Source organism: Gastrolobium bilobum, unplaced genomic scaffold (assembly GCF_033153095.1).
Source record: "Gastrolobium bilobum isolate Gb01-03AN ecotype WA unplaced genomic scaffold, APGP_CSIRO_Gbil_v1 utg73769, whole genome shotgun sequence".
NCBI classification, from domain to species: domain Eukaryota; kingdom Viridiplantae; phylum Streptophyta; class Magnoliopsida; order Fabales; family Fabaceae; genus Gastrolobium; species Gastrolobium bilobum.
In genome coordinates this window covers 59,898-77,219 of record NW_026895325.1, presented here as the reverse complement: position 1 = coordinate 77,219, position 17,322 = coordinate 59,898, and the positions used below count along the sequence as shown (strand labels likewise).

The 17,322-nt window shown below is 32.2% G+C and overlaps 1 protein-coding gene across 1 annotated transcript; it reads left to right on the top strand.

Annotated features, from left to right (window-relative positions):
- Positions 1–13,964: 13,964 nt before the first annotated feature.
- LOC133305900 (2-oxoglutarate-dependent dioxygenase 19-like) lies at positions 13,965–17,078 on the top strand. Its single transcript, XM_061506155.1, has 4 exons — positions 13,965–14,261; positions 14,380–14,615; positions 16,296–16,623; positions 16,799–17,078. The coding sequence occupies exons 1-4, from the start codon at positions 14,049–14,051 to the stop codon at positions 17,039–17,041; spliced, it is 1,020 nt and encodes a 339-aa protein (XP_061362139.1). The 5' UTR covers positions 13,965–14,048; the 3' UTR covers positions 17,042–17,078.
- Positions 17,079–17,322: the final 244 nt, after the last annotated feature.

The window sequence follows — 17,322 nt, the reverse complement described above, 5'->3', positions numbered from 1 at the left end:
CTTCCTCGTATTTAATAATATAAACTAGAAATTTCTTTTAAAACACTACCATGTTGATAACTCAAACAATAGATTTCTATGCTTTCACCGTAAAATATATTTTGATAGGAAAACATTCGGGAATGCTGACATTATATACATCCATCAGTAATGAAATCTCCTTCTACAATTGAGTTATGGATCAGAATAAAATATAGTGATTTCCAAATAAACAATATATATATATATATATATATATATATATATATATATATATATATATATATATATATATATATATATATATATATATATATATAAAAATAACTACTCGCAATGCGCATTGCCTGCATACTAATTAAGTAAAAATGCTTGACAACCAATTCATTAGTTGTTAGTTGTTACAAGAGTTGTCTGTTATATTTTTCCTAATTTTATCACGAAAGGTTGAATTAATTTAAAAGATATAAAAATGTGAAATATATTAGAACGGGATAGATTATTCTACCTATCTTTTTTTCTGCCTATCTTTACCTACCACTCTCCAACACTGTTAGATCAGAATTTTAATTAACATTTATCTTTTTCTCTCCTCTTTAGATTGAATAAAAAGAAGAAAACTTGAATAAAAAGTAGATTTAAATATAATAAAGTTGATTTTATTCTCTAGTTAATCTCAAATATCTTTCATTCTGTCTTAATATTAATATTTAGTAAATAAGAAAAAGATTAGGACTTGAAAATTTGATATATTATAAAATCAAGGGAAAAACAAAAGGATATAATTTTGTGTCATTTTATATTCTAACCGTTGATTTTTGTCAATCAACGGTTATGATTTATTGGATTTTATTATGAATTAATAATTTATTAATAAGTTTGACCTAATAAATCCTAACAGTTGATTGATGTAAATCAACGGTTAAGATCTAAAATGACACGAAGTTATATCCTTTAAAATGACAAATATTTTTTCCTAAAATCAATCATTTATCTTCTATTGATAGATTAATTAGACTTTTACTTACTCTTCTTCTAGATTCTATAATAATTGAAAGAGCTTTTTTAATCATGTCAATAAACAAAAGTAAATTTCAAAAACGAATGAAGGATTAATTTTTTGAAGATTATATGATCACTTATATTGAAAAGGACATTAATATAAAATAGAAGATTTTTTTTGGGTATAACCGGCAGGTATTCTCATTTAACCTTCTCCGGTCATTTTGTTCTCGGAATACGGCCTCGAAGACTACCCTTCATTGAAACAACGGGTGCATTATGACATAGTAGTTAAAATCTCGATTTATCATTACGATTTTACATTTTTATGATTTTTTTTACATTACGATTTTATGTTTTAATATCTTTTATCCCCTTTTGATTTTACGTAAAATCCCAATTTTAACTACCTTGCATTAAAAAATAGAAGAATTTAACACTATGAATAATAGTGAAAGATTTAAGTGAAGTGGTTGATGTTGGTAATAAAATTCTTTAAATTTTTCATATTTTGTTATTTAACATTATGAATAATTTTATATATATTATATAGTGATTTATATATTATAAATTTATATTTAATCCTATATATTTTTATTTTAATTATATATTTTGAAATATATATAACTTCAACCCAAATAGAAAAATTATGACTCCACTGTTGCCAAACTCAAATGCCCAAATCCAGATCCAGACAAACTTCGGTTACTGGTTTTTTCGGTGTCTAGAATTTCTCGCCTATACGATAACAAATATTAGGGAGTGGATATTCTCATGTATAATTTAAGGTTGTGAAAAATTCATAATTATATAAGGGTGAAACAATAACAATAAAAGATAAGAGAGAAAAAATATTGAAATAAGAAGTTACAAATACATCATTGTCGATCTGTATATTAATAATTAAGATTCTCTCACAATATATGAAAGGATTCATTTTCCAAAATTTATATTGAGACATTGATGGCACCACCACAAATTTCAAAATGGGGGTGGGGTGATTTTTTTTGCCAAAATGGCATGATGGTCAAACGAGTCAGATTGTTTAGCTGAGCCAGGAACAAGTGGTAGCACTAGAGAAACTCACTACCAGTAATAGTGAGGTTTGGTCAGACCAGTCAAATACTTTTCTGCATGTTGAACACGTGTCACCAGCTTAGAAACTTGGTGCTAGTTGCAACAAGTATTGCACACGTGTAACTAGCGGCTGGTTTCGCTCATTATATACCTTATCATCATCTCCACCTTTCCCCACCATTTGGAAATTTCTTTTTCTCTCTAAAAGTTTCTCTATTTCTCTCTCAAAATTTTCTCTCCCCCCTCTCAACGTTAGTTTTTCTCTCTTTCTAAAGTTCGTTTCTCTATTTTTGGAAATATTCTAATCGGATTATTGCTTCGCAACTAATTCGATTCGGGACGGGTTTAGGATTAAGGCTTTAAACCCCTCCCAAAGGTGGTACTGGAGAGATTCGAACACATGCTCTCATCCCCACCTGCTTAGCTCTCATGCGCCAACTGAGCTACCACCATTTGGTAAGTTAGTTTTTCTATTGTTTTAATATTCTTTGCATTTTTAGTTATACATTATTAACGTGGGTTAGAATTTAAAACCCTAGGATAGATGGCTTTTTTTTGTTATATAAGTTAGTGTAGGGTATAAACCTGACATATTAATTTTTTATTTATATTAATAATTATAAATTTATAATTAATATAATTTAAATTTTTTTTGTTATACATTATAGTTTAGAGTTTCTTTTATTTAATTTTATATACCATTTAAATTATAAAAGAAAGGTTTTTATTTATAATGTAGTGTTCATTTGAATTAATTTTTTTCATTATAAAATATTAAAAAAATTTAAATAGATTCACATATTACTCTACTGATTCACCACATCACGAGGACAGTGAAACCTTTCCTCCAGGCACCTTGTGGAGCGTAGTTTAACCTAGTCCAATTGATCCTAGTCTCCAGACATTACAGGAGAAACATGTATCACGTACATGTGGAACGACGTGCAGGATCGCCTTAATACTGTTAGGAACGCATTGATGATTATAGATAGTATCGCCATATGCTGATTAAAAATAAGGCATATGCCTCTTTTGGGCAACATGAATCCGAATCAATGCCAAAAACCAGAGGACCAGTCATCTAGATTATCTAATCTCGCGGGTACCGAAACCATTAAAAGAACACCCAATAACTTGTTGGGCACTGTACGCAGTATTTGAAATACGGGAAAGAAATATCATTCGGGCAATATTTCCAAAGGAGTTGCGAACGGATCCGCAGGTTCCCCCATCATTGATGGTTCTAGAACCGCTAGACCCACATTACAGGCAATAGTACCTAGAATTACTACTGGAAAAATATATAAAAGGTCGTTGGGCCATGCGGGTTCTCCATAATAATTCGGAAACAATTGCGGACGCAATTTGCAGAATATAATTACTGCCATCTACAATTATTGTAATTAATAGGGTCCCTGATATTTCCCATATAAATAGGTATCATCTACCTGTATAATCGGCTTGCAATAATTAAATGCATCACAACACTCTTTGAAGGTCCAAAACACCTTGTTGAACACTTTCTAAGATTGATCCTGCCGTTTATCAAAAAAATGATCATTAAAATCCAGCTTATAAATAGCCCCCGCGAAAAAGATCAACACGTAATCCAACCATTTTTCCCATTAACGTGTAAGACTCATACCAATCTCCATAAATTTTAACAATCACCTTCTATTTTGCCTTCCAAGCCTTCCTGTACGATATATGAAAACCATGATTTATTGCTATGCTTTCCTGGATTATAGCAATTTTAACCTGGGGCTCCACCTTTGTCATTTCTACATGTCAACAAAAAATTATGTATGAATAAGTAAGACACACATATTATTAAAAATTAGATATTTGTCAAACCTATGATCATTAAACTCATAAAATTAGAGTCCAACATGCTTGCGATCTTGGGAAAGAGTTTGGTTAACACATGTATGGTCGTTAACCCATTTGTTGAACCCACTAGCTATCACCCTTTTTTACATGTGCCCTTACCCTCCACGAACAACCATCCTTATGATTTTCACATACCATGGTCAATCTTATGGTATCACTTTTTGCAACAACAACCGTGTGATAATCCGTCATACAATATTGCTTTATAGCCATCTGCACATCATGCTTACAGTCAAATACCTAGTCCTTATATAGCTCTTGACCCATCTGCCAATTAAGTACTTGCACTACTTCAATTGCAGCAACTACTAATCTAGGTCTGCCCAATTAATATGCGTATAAAGACTTATCTTAGCCCAAAATGGAGAACTTTGATGACTTGTATAATGCGCAAGATTAAAGCAAATGTGTAGGAATTTTTTTTTTTTGATTAATTACAGTTACTAACCTTCCACTGGCGGGTCATGCATTCAATAATGCCAGCGAAAGAATCGGACGACACATTATGGTAGACAGACATGAATTTAAATCACCCTCGACATCGGTGTCCGATGATTCACTATCCGAAATAATGCCTTCATCCACCTCTTCCTCAAAGCTACTTGTGTGCCACATCGAATCATATTCATCTTGGGCGGCAGCCATTTCAAATGACATTGGTGGAAGTGGGCTGAGACATACCTATCTTCAGTATTAAAATGTGTCTCCCTGTTAATGTCAATGGAGTGAATTAAAGGTAGTGATTGCTGACTACTACATTGTCCACCGGATTCTACTTCCACATACAATTCATAAATGTGGTGTCTCGTTGATTTCGTAATGCATCAACTACTAATGTGACATCTTCATACTCAAAAATTTCATTCTTAACAATCTCCACGCAAACCCATTTCTCGTTATCGGAGGCGCATCTAGCAGTCAACAGAGACAGAGATTGACCTTGTTGTAATCCTAGCTTCTTGTTGAATGTCTTCTTCATAACATTATAACTACAACTCGGACTCATATAGAACATTTTCGTATATTCTTCAAAAATGGGACAATTATTATCGAAATATCTCCTCCTATTATAGTACACAATGGCAATCAAATAATCACTAATGCCACTCATTTTAAAAACAAAAAAACAAAAAAAAAAATAGAGGGAGGAAATAACACTGACAAAACAAGACTAACACAAGTTTGCACTAAACATAACCACGGATGTTTCGAATGGAGGAGCGCGGGATTTTTTAGGGACACACACATGATGTTTCAAATGGGTTTTTGTTATTAGACTAAAACCTATTACCAGTATTGGCAGATTTAGTGACACATCGTAGCATGCAAGTAACTCACTGTTGGTGCTTGCATCATGGCACCTGACTAGTTTGACCACTAAATTTGCTGTAACTGATAGTAGATTTAGTAGTGTAAGGTATCGTGCCACGGCAAATTTTTTTGTCTCCTTGGCATTCCAATAAATACTTTTTAAATTCATGGCAAATCGGTCAATGTGCTTAATATATCACAATTCAAAAGTGACTTTATCGCACCTTTTTTTTTGGGGTGTTAATAAACCCTAATTCCTTTAGTGCTCTATAAAATTTTAGTATCATAGAATATTTGTAGGTAAACCGCTTCCCATTGCTCCAACAACAACACAAGGAGGCTTCCACCACCAACAGTCCAACACGAGGTCCAGGTAAAAATTTCGAATTGACAGAAGGCAGTCAAAGAAAAAGTCAAAGTATAGTATTATACCTATTTTTGTTTTACAATAATATGCCAATTTACTTTTTTAAGGAAGAAATCATAAAGGATGTATGTGTTTCGTATGTGATATTCAAATAAAAAGCCAAGAAATTGATAGTTAAAAATTAAATAATAATGCTCATAAATATTTATAAAAACATCGTGTAACATATATTTTTATCATTTGATTATGGTTATTTTTACTAAAACTTATAGATATTTCTACTCTGATTCTATTATCTTATATTGATGTGAGAAACATGAGACACATCGAAATATGAAAAACATAAGTTAAATATTATCGCTATATGAACAAATTAAATATCAAACCCATTAAATAACATAATAATTCTCATAGCAATACATCGAACTCTGATTAAGTAATTAAATCGGCTGATTGATTAATAGGTGGAAAAAACTTATTTTCCAAAAAAGATAAGAAAAATATTTACTAAAATGGCGTCTTGTATTACATGCCAACGTGAATAATATTGCCCAACTTAATATCTTTTTTATATATTTCTAGAGAAAAAATTATTTTACTACCTTGATCAAAATCTTTTTAGGCTGATTAAATGACTGCAAAAAATCTATTTTTCACAACATTGAAAATACGAAGGTTTTGTTGGAATATTCAAGTGTGATGAAGTTTTACATTGATTGGTAATAGGCTAAGTGAAAGCTATATAAGTAGGAGAATACATAAACTATCAGAGCCTTAAGATATGGTGTCTAACCCACTTCATGTGGTTGGTTTAGTTTAATCTATTGTGGTGGTCCTTCACAATTGGATCCCCTAGCTTGCTTGACAGTATTATCAGAGTCAGGTTTGACTTGGGGTAGCTAGGAGTTTACCTGGAGGTGGATTGGATATTACACTTGAGGGAGAGGTTATTGGGATATTCAAGTGTGACGAAGATCCACATTGGTTTGTAATGTGTTAAGTGAAGTTCATATAAGTAGGAGAACCCATGAACCTAAAACTTTAAGGTTTTGCGTTGAGACATGGGTGTCAGACTCACTTCATGTGATTGGTATAGTTTAACTCATTGGTAGTGGTCCCCAACCATGTGTTCCCCCTCTCTTGCCTGACAGTGGTATATAGCCGAGTTGGTCTCGGGCTAGCCTGGTGTTTGGCTATATACGGTCAAGCACTTGAGCCTAGGGTGCTCGAAGAGACTTTCATTGGGGGAGAGCATATCAATGCGGGTTTCACACTTAAGGGAAAAATTATTGGTACAATCAAGTGTGATAGAGTCTCTCATTGGTTGCTAATAGGTTAAGCAAAGTCCATATAAGTGGGAGGACCCATGAACTAGATGCCTTAAGATTTTGAGTTGAGACATAATGTCATACTCACTTGCTATGGTTGAGCAAGGTTAACCCACTGGTGGTGGTCCTCTGTCATGGGCTACCCTTGGCTCGCCTAACAATGGTATCATAGGCGGGTGGGGCTTCGATTGAAGGGGAGCACAAAAATGTTGGTTTCACATTTGAGGGGGATATTGTTGGGATTATCAATTATCATGAAGTCTCACATTGGTTGGTAATGAGTTAAGTGAAATCCATATAAGTGGGAGGACCCATGAACTCATTGCCTTAAGGTTTTGAGTTGGGACATAGTGCCAAATCTACTTAATGTGGTTGATTTTTCTTATCTCATTAGTGGTGTTCTCCTACCATGTGCTCACCCTAGCCCACCTGATAGTGGTACCAGAGCATAGTTGGGTTAAAGCTAGCCTAATGTATGACTAAAGACGAGTTGAGCACTTGGGCTTGCGGTACTCAGAGAGACTTCCTAGAATATCCCAAAAAAATAGTAACAATAAAAATAATAATAGTATTGTGTATCCTTATGTATGGTGTTATAGGCATTAATTGCTAATAGTGTGTCATAATTTGACTATAAAAATGTAACCTTAATTAGTGGTAGTTTTAGCTGTAACATTCAGCAGTTATGAGTGGTTATCATGTAATTAGTAAATGCCAACATTTATTTATTTAATTTTATAATCATTGAGATATTATTAATAATTAAAATAATTATAATGACCATTGATTTTATCTGCAATTTTTATTCCTAAAATAAATGTGATGACCGTTGATATTACATGTAGTTAATGTCTCGGTTACAAAATTACAGCTATAAATAGGAGCTTAATCTAATCAAACCAAATCACTTCCAATCCTCAACATTTCTCCATTTCTTTTCTCCTCTTCTTCTCTTTATTCTCATTTCAAAATTTATTTTTCTGGCTACCAATTGCGCTTCTCTTCTTTAATTGTTTTTCCTCCTATAAGTCATCAAACACGGAGACCAGGAAACACAAAGAATATGTAATCCTTATCCCTAGGTTAACTGCGCTTCTTTTCTCTAATTGTTTTTCCTCAGTCATCAAACACGGAGACCAGGTAATCCTAATCCTTGGGAATTTTATTGGGTGTGTCCTAATCCTCTGAAAATAATACATTAATTTTTATATGAAATCTTGTCTACTGTAATCTTGACCTTTAGGGAATAATATATTAGTTTTATATAAATTTTGATTGACCTAATCCAAATCTGTAGGTAACAATAAATTAGCTTTAAAGAAACTTGTTGTAATCCCGATCCTTAGGGCATTTTAAATTAGTTTTAGATGAAATTTGGTATACATAATCTTAATCCCTAGCTGGTTGTAGAGGTTTGTTATGTATGAAATTTTATTGGGTGTGTCCTAATCCTCTACAAGTAATAGATTAATTTTTATATTAAATTTTGTCTAATGTAATCTTGTCCTTTAGCGATTAATATATTAGTTTTATATAAATTTTAATTGACCTAATCCAAATCTTTAGCTAACAATAAATTAACTTTAAAGAAACTTGTTATGATCCTGATCTGTAGGGAATATTAAATTAGTTTTATTAATTTGAATTTTATTACATGTAATCCTAATCCCTATAAGTCTTAGGTTAATTTTATATGGATTTTGATAATGTAATTATGATCCTAAATATATCATAGGGTTGTCTTATATAAAATGTATTATATATAATCCTAATTCCTATAGATAATTTGATATGGTTATTCTGATATTCAGGGAGTAATACACACACATATATGAAAATAAGTCATCCTAATCCCTAGAGATATGTTAATTATATGAATATCATTGTGTTTAATTTGATTTGTAGGTTAATTATACTGTTGGGAACTTTATTGGGTTCTAAACTTTAGAAAATAATAGGATTAATTATATAATTATTTTTTAGGAATAATTCAAATTTTTGAAAATTATTATTACGATATCCTTCATCATAATATCGGATTCACTTGCTACGATTGATGTAGCTTTAATCCATTGGTAATGGTCCATCGCCACGAGCTCCCCTTGTCCCGTCTGATAATCGAGCCGACTTGCCATGGTTAGGTTAGCTTAGCTCATTGGTGGTGTTCCTATCATTGGCTTCCCCCAACTCGTTGGACCTTGGTTTTAGAGTCGGGTTAGGCTTCCGTCGAAGGGGAGCATATAAATGTAGGATTCATACTTAAGGGGAAGATTGGTGCGATATTCATGTGTCATAAAGTTTCAAATCAGTTGATAATGAGCTAAGTGAAGTTCATATAAGTGAGAGGATCCATAAATCTAATGATTTCAATTTTTGGGTTGAGATATTGTAATCTACTTGATGTGGATGATTTAGATTAGTCCGCAGATGGTAGTCCCCCGCTATGGACTCTCCCTACCTAGTGCGGGAGGTATGTTAAGAAACACATTTTTAATGTTATGGGTGGAAATACTCCTTTTGTGAAAAATAGGATAATGTGGGGCTTGTTTAACATTAATCAAAAAGAAATAAGTAAAATATAGTTAGATGAATTATTCTTTATTAACTTAAATAAATGTTGCTTTTCGTACATAAAAATGTCGAAAATATTTTCTTGTTAAGAATGCTTGAAAATATTTTCTTTGTTAAGAGTGCTTGATTGATTTGCAATTGTGCACGTTTTCTTTTACATTTTTTGCTATTGAGATTAGTAGCTGCTTAGTGCTTACAGTCATCAAACAAGGACTTTAACAGCAGATTAAACGACGATGGATCTGATACCTTGACGAGGAACGATTCAGAAAGCAGGGAGTATATATATATATATATATATATATATATATATAGGGCTTTACTTCTCTCATGTTGTAGGAGAGAAGTTATTTTATGTTATGAGATAAATTAAGTGGAGTCTATCAAATTTTAAAAAAAGAAAAAAAAGTAAAGCATATCTTTATATGTGAATGTAATATGAGTGATGAATCTTATGTAACATAAGAGTATAATTTTATATATATATATATGTGTGTGTGAGAAAGACACAAAATCACTTCTCATGTTGTTATGAAGAAAGTTTTTTACACCAATCAATTATAACTATGTATTAAGAGTAATATATAGTAATTTTAATTTTTCTTTAAAAGCTGTCAACTGACATAACAGAGAAAGAAAAATATCTTTAATATTATAATTATATATTATTTTTAATATATAATTATAATTTATTGAATAAGAAAAAAAAAATTGCAATAACACGAGAAGTTGGAATCTATATATATACACCAAAAGAATACCAGCTTTGTTTGACAACTTTTGTCTCTGTCCAGTGGTATTCACATTCCAGAAAATTGGATTAATTCAAATGCTTCCTTCTAATCTCGAACAAGCCAGCGTTCGCTAGTCACCCGACACGAGGCTCGAAAATCATGATATGGTCCTTGCCATGATAGTCTCTTTCATTACGACAAAGACTATTCCAACCACCGACCACCACGAAGGCAAAGGTAGAATGAAAAGTTGTGAACCAAAGTAACAGACTTGTCTTCGCCATACATTTTAAAGTTTGATAAGAGATCACAATGGATCCTTTTTGGGAAGCTTCTATTGTAATTTAGGTTCCTTCAATCCGCTTGATGCAGAATTATGGGGATTACTGAAAGGTTTGGAACTGCTTTGGGGAACAGGATTAAAAAGAATAGAGCTAGAATGTGATTCTAGTCAAGCCATCCAGATGTTAAAGGAGCAGCATGAAGATCCTAGGGACTCTCAAGTCACTAGCAGATTGAGATTATGGTTAAAAGCATATTGGACTATTCGTCTTGTTCATACCAAGAGAGAAAACAACAAATGTGCTCATTGGTTAGCTAAAGCTGGGCAGACTAATAATCTCAATTTCAAGATTTTTAAAGATCCTCCTCCTCAGTTGATGGAACTTATAGTTGCTGATGCTAGAAATATGTCTAGCTTGTTAGTTTCTGATTTGTAATTTATTTCTGTTTCTGGGGCTTAGCCCCTCTATATTTACAAAAAAAAAAAAAGTTTGATAAGAGTTATTTCGTAGAAAAAACGATTATATTATGTTATAGGGATTTGTTTTGCGTGTTAAAGTTTTTTTTTTTTTTTTGCTGTGGGCCTCACAAAATATTTTGTGTGTAAAAATTTTTTTGTAGTCATGTTAAATGATATATGATAAACCTTACATTTTATTGTAAAAAATTTTAAATTAATTTTAATGACCTCACTCTCCACGTAACTATTTAGTGGAAATTGAACCTAGGTTCTAGGTTCTCTCTTTACATACTCCTTCTATGTTATACTTAAAAAAAAAAAAAAAAAAACTCATTTTTATTTCAAAAGTGAGTATTTGATTAGCAAAACAGCACTGAAAATGTTATGCACCAGTGATTTAACAATCCAGCCTAGTTCGAAATCGGATTAATCATTGCATATTCGCGACCGAATTTTGGAGCTAAAAAAACAAAAAGCAAAAAAACAAAACAGTTGCAAGTGATATGGTACACGGATTGTCTTGACACCGTAGGCTGTTTTCTATTGATAGGTTCGCTCAAGTTTCTCCAAGTAATCTCATAATTCATTGAGGCCATGACACGTAACAACTCCCCATTTTTAATCAAGCTAGTTGATGATATTTTGGTATTATGTGTAAAGAATCAAAGGGTGAGATTGTCTAAGATCTTATAAAGGTCACATTAGAAATTTCACAAGAGAAAGTGGGAAGCGACGAGGTAGAAATTCCACAAGAGAAAGTGGGGGGGGGCGAGGTTTGAAACCAGGACTCGAGGTTCTGATACTATGTAAAGAACCTTGAGATATATCATCTCAAAAGCTAGCTCAAAGGGTGGAAGTGTCCAAAGCCTTATAAACTCCACATTAATTGCTCATACAACCAATGTGAAACTATATATCTCAATAGTTGAAAATTTTGTCATAAGAAGAATAAAGTTATAAATAGCGGAGTTTCTAAATAAAAATAAATAAAATGGATTAAAAAAATACTAAGCAGTTATGCGCGGTTACTTTCTTAAGTGTTGGTTTCATATTTAAATAGAAAATTAAATAAAAGAACCATTTGACAAAGACGTTATTCGTTGATGTCAAATAGTCAATACTCTCGAGTATTTACTTATAGTGATTGTAGTTATATTAACGAGAGTATTTTCTTATAGTGATTGTAGTTATATTAATGTATATTTATATATTATTTTTTTTGGAAATTTTATATTTATATATTATTTGATGCAATTAGTTATTTATATACAATTATGACGTAATTAAATTTGATTTAAATGAAATAAAATGACTTTTTTTTATTATTCGCTTCTTATTTCTTTGTGTATAATTGTGATTACAGAATTTGTAGAATTCACTATTTCTTTTTTAGTTTTCTCATGGTACTTAACCGATAATCGAAGAGTTATTTTTGTAGAAATTATCAAAGTGAATTTTGCCTTTATCAATAAAGTATTTTTCATACACACAATTATGGATCGAATCCCTGTCAACATATTTAAGAGACCTAACTATCCACCTACTATAGTGGACTTTGTTGCTAGAATTCACTATTTTAATATATAGTTTAGATAAAGCCCATATCATTTTCACTGTACGAGGTGTGTGGTCAATTAACGGAATGCCTTACATGCTCTCCGCCTTTAAAACGTGATGGTTTTTTTTTTTTTTTTTAATTCAACTCTAATTATTTCTTTAATGTGAGTTGGCTTTTTCTAGTATTTTTACAAGTTATGATTTTTTGAGCTGGTTATGAGATTAACTCAAATGCTGACAGATCAGGGATGAAGATATTTAGATCCCTCCTAAAAGTAACGTGTGAGGATGAAACCAAGGCCCCTTGTTACTAACTGAGTTATCACGATTTGGTTAAAACGTGATTGTTGTCACATATAATCGGAAATTAAAGATAGAATAGAAGAAAAAATAAAGACGTAAATTTATTTTACGTCCTGCAATATACATTATATTTTACTCACCACACTCGTTACACAACACTTAGTTTATAAAGAAAATATAAATAGATTTAGAAACCTCAAGCAATAACAGTTATTCATAAGCTTAAATCCAAATTAATAAAAAGAGAAATAAAATAAAATGAACCTAAGGCCCAACATTATCAAGCCACAACGATTTCAGGGACTTATAAAAGTTGTTATTTAAATGCGAAGTATGAGTCATATACAACACTTGCCAATAAGAGTGTAAATGGGCCGGGGGGTCTATTAGGGCCTACAATCCAATCTACATCAGGCCAGACTTGACCTATTATATCTAGTAAAAATTAGAGCAGACTCAAGTCTTCAAAAAAACTTTTTTAGAAAATAGGTTATAGACTTTCTCTTACAAGACCCGGCCTATAAGCTTTCAAACTGGCTTATATCATTATTTATTTTAAACAAAATAAGCAAAATTGTTATTTTAATGATTTTGAATAGTAAAGTAATATATTTAAATTATTTTTTTAATTATTGAATATCTAATTATAGGCTTAAACAAATTAATAAACCTAGGCCAAGTTTTTCATTTTTTAAATATATGTATGACCTGATTTATAATTTACTAACAAACTAGATCAGACCTAAAATATTTTACACAAATTTAACCTATTTAAGCCAAAACCTCACCCTACTAAGTTGCCAATACCTTTAAAAATTTCTTTTTTTTTTTGTACAAGTAAAAGTTTAGGTGGGGTTAGACATCGGTATCCCACTAGGGTCGCCGACGGAGTTTGAACCCACGCCCTTGAGAGGTATGGACCAAACCCTTAACTAACTGTGCCCACTTTGTTTAGACCTTTAAAAATTTCTTTGGTAGAAGATGCTTCTACTAATTAGAATTACGTATTCTCCTCCATAGAAACTCCAGCACTAGAAGTTCAGATTTTTTTTCTATATAAAGCCTGACCATACTATAATTGAGATGTGAGCACAAAGCATATACAAAGTCACTTGTTATGCCCACCTTGCTCCATTCTTTTACCCAAATCCAGAAAGACAAGAGCCCCTACTGAAGACCGAGAAAAGATGCTTAGCGTTAAAGGATTAGTTGATTCAAATTGTCCGAGTTCCATTCCCTCCAACTACTTATGCCTTAAAAATCCTGACGATTCCATATTGTATGAAACAGAGAATATTCCAATAATTGATTTTTCGCAGCTCAACTCATCCAATCCCAATGAGCGCTCCAAGGAAATCCAAAAACTCGGTGATGCCTGCCGCGACTGGGGTTTCTTTATGGTATAGATATTCAGCCTCAACCGATATATATGTGCTTTCGTTAACTTCTCCCTTCTCCACATGCAAATATGTAACATTTGTTTTCTTGTTAATTCTTGATTACTCTATATATATATAGCTAGTCAATCACGGGGTTTCGGAGACACTGAGGGATGAGCTGCTTAGGGCAAGCCAGAGCTTTTTTGATCTGACAGAGGTAGAAAAAATGGAGTACGCAGGAAGGAAGCTATTTGATCCAATAAGATGTGGGACAAGCTTCAATGTCATGGTGGACAAGACCCTTTTCTGGAGAGATTATCTTAAATGTTATGTTCACCCTCACTTTAGTGCTCCTTCCAAGCCCCCTGGTTTTAGGTACGACTCTCAATCTTATCTTTTTTGGTTTTTTATTTTTTTTATTTTTCCCATTATTCTTCTTCAATCTTTTGAGTCATCACTGTATTCGCCCAAAATACGATGAAATTGTAATAGGAACCCAAAATCCTTTGCAATTCACGCCAAATGGTAAATTTTAAACTTCTTTTCGCTTACAATCAAATTTTAATTGTTAATTTTCGTTAATCTAACTATTGTTGACGGTTAAAAATGTGACTCAGTAAATTATAACTGTCCGATTGATGAAAATCAAATATTAAGATTTGTTTGTAAAAAAAAAAAGATTGTAAATATAACATGCCCTCAATTTCAATAAGTAAATTGATATTACATCTCAATCCATAAAATTTTAAGATGGTAAGTCTATGAATTTTTTATACTTATATGGTCATCATTTTAAAAGGGGACGAACCAGAACAGTGATAAAACTGTTCTCATCTTTATATGTGGGAGCTTGCTAATAAATCAGTATCACGTATACTACAACCAAAGCTTTTGGAGAAACTTCTCTGGTAGGGGTTCATTTTTTGTTAAAAGTTAGGGGGAATGGATCTTTTGATTTCGATTTTACTCCTCATCTCAACCATTGATTTTTTCTTATTTAACGATTGTCATTTATTTAAAATTAATATTTAATTAATTAATATAACTCAATAAACTATAATAATTAGATGGACGAAAATTAACCGTTAAGATGGAAAGCAACATTTCCAAATTTTATACCGGATTCAAAAGATTCGTTGCCAAAATTAGGTGAAGTAGAAAACCACATTACAATCCTTCTCAAAAAAATTATTACCATTTTCCAAAAATAAAATAAAATTATTACCAAACCCGGTTAGGCACTTAGCAATCGTTTTTGCTGTTGAGATTCTCTACAATTTCCCAAAAACCTCACAAGATCTGTTTCCTTTTTTTCTATTGGTTGGTTTTTGGATTAAGATTGACCGTTCATAGAAAACAAAATTTGTGTTGTTTTGATTAGGAGAAGATATATATTGACTTAGAAACATGCTCCTTCGCATACCAGTTTGATGATTGGAATAGTCACGTGTTCAGTGAACCCCCAAATTGATGCAGGAGGATCGAGACGTGATGGGAATATGTAGCCCAAGACTTTGTAGGCTGTAGTTGTTTTATCTATGTTTGTTTGTTTCTGTTTCCCTTGTACTTCAAAAAACAAAACAAAAAAAGAGACATGCCATGCGAATTGAATAATTGAGCAAAGCAAATTCTAAAATGCTACGTTGATGACGTTTGCTTGACGTAAATAAATAATTGCACATACAAAAATAAAAGTTGAGCCTACTAAGAGTCGGAGTTTTACTCATTTAGTTATTAATCATCTATTGATATGTGAATTTTATTATTGCTATAAAAATAGTTAATCTTACAATAGTGTTGGCGGAATACTTTAGTTAAAGATGAGAAAATAAATTAAAGAAAAAAAAATATTGATTTAAAACAAACCTTCATGTAGACTTCATTAGACAAATAACACTTGACATTTTTTCATCAAATTCTGAACAGATTCACAATAATCTTAATTATGAGAAAGCCATAGAATTTGCCATGTTACCATAACCGTGAACCACCAAGCCAGAACATAAACATAGATTTGCTGCTTATTCATTGGTTTTTCTCGTTCAATATTTGCAGTGAAACTTTAGAAGAATACATCACAAAGACCAGGGAACTGATTGGAGAGTTGCTAAAAGGAATATCTAGAAGCTTGGGACTAGAAGAAAACTTCATACATAAAAGGTTGAATGTGGAATCGGGATCCCAGTTACTAGTTATCAACTTTTACCCACCTTGTCCTGATCCTGAACTTGTAATGGGCCTACCTGCGCACACAGATCATGGGCTTCTGACCCTCCTGATGCAAAATGAACTATCAGGGCTTCAAATTCAACATAACGGCAAGTGGATTCCTGTCCACCCTTTACCCAATTCCTTTCTCATCAACACTGGGGATCATATGGAGGTAAAACTAAAATCACTTTTGCAAGCAATTTACTCCAATGCTATCTATTCACTTGCATGCATGTGTTTAAATTAAACTATCAATTTTATTTTATTTTATTTTATTTTTCTCCTAATAAATGTGTCATGTCAACTATCAAATATAAATTATTATAATTCGCGAATTTTGTGATTAGATACTGACCAATGGGAAATACAAGAGCGTTATTCATCGTGCTGTAGTGAATCAAAAAGCTACTAGAATTTCTGTTGGTACAGCATACGGGCCCCCACTTGACAACATTGTCAGTCCTGCACTGGAGCTGGTCCAAGAGGATAATCCCCTCGCATATCGTGCCATTAAATATAGTGATTACTTGCAGCTTCAACAAAGCCATGAACTGGATAAAAACTCCTGCTTGGATCGTATTCGGATTTGAATAAAAAAAACTGCTATGTCCTCGCTTAAGTAGCATCCGTCCATGCATTTCCTTTGTATCTGAATCATGCTTGTATTTCATAATTTAGTTTTAACTTTTGAATTGATTCTTGGAATGCAATTTGGACTTGTCTGGCTGAAAAAGCAGGCACAAATAATTAAAGCTTGTACTCAATTCGGCGTGCCCTGAAAATTATTAAATTATGGCTTCATGAAAGAAAAAGAAAAATGGTCATGGACAATAATAACCAAATTCAAGAGAAACTTGAGTTAAATAAATGT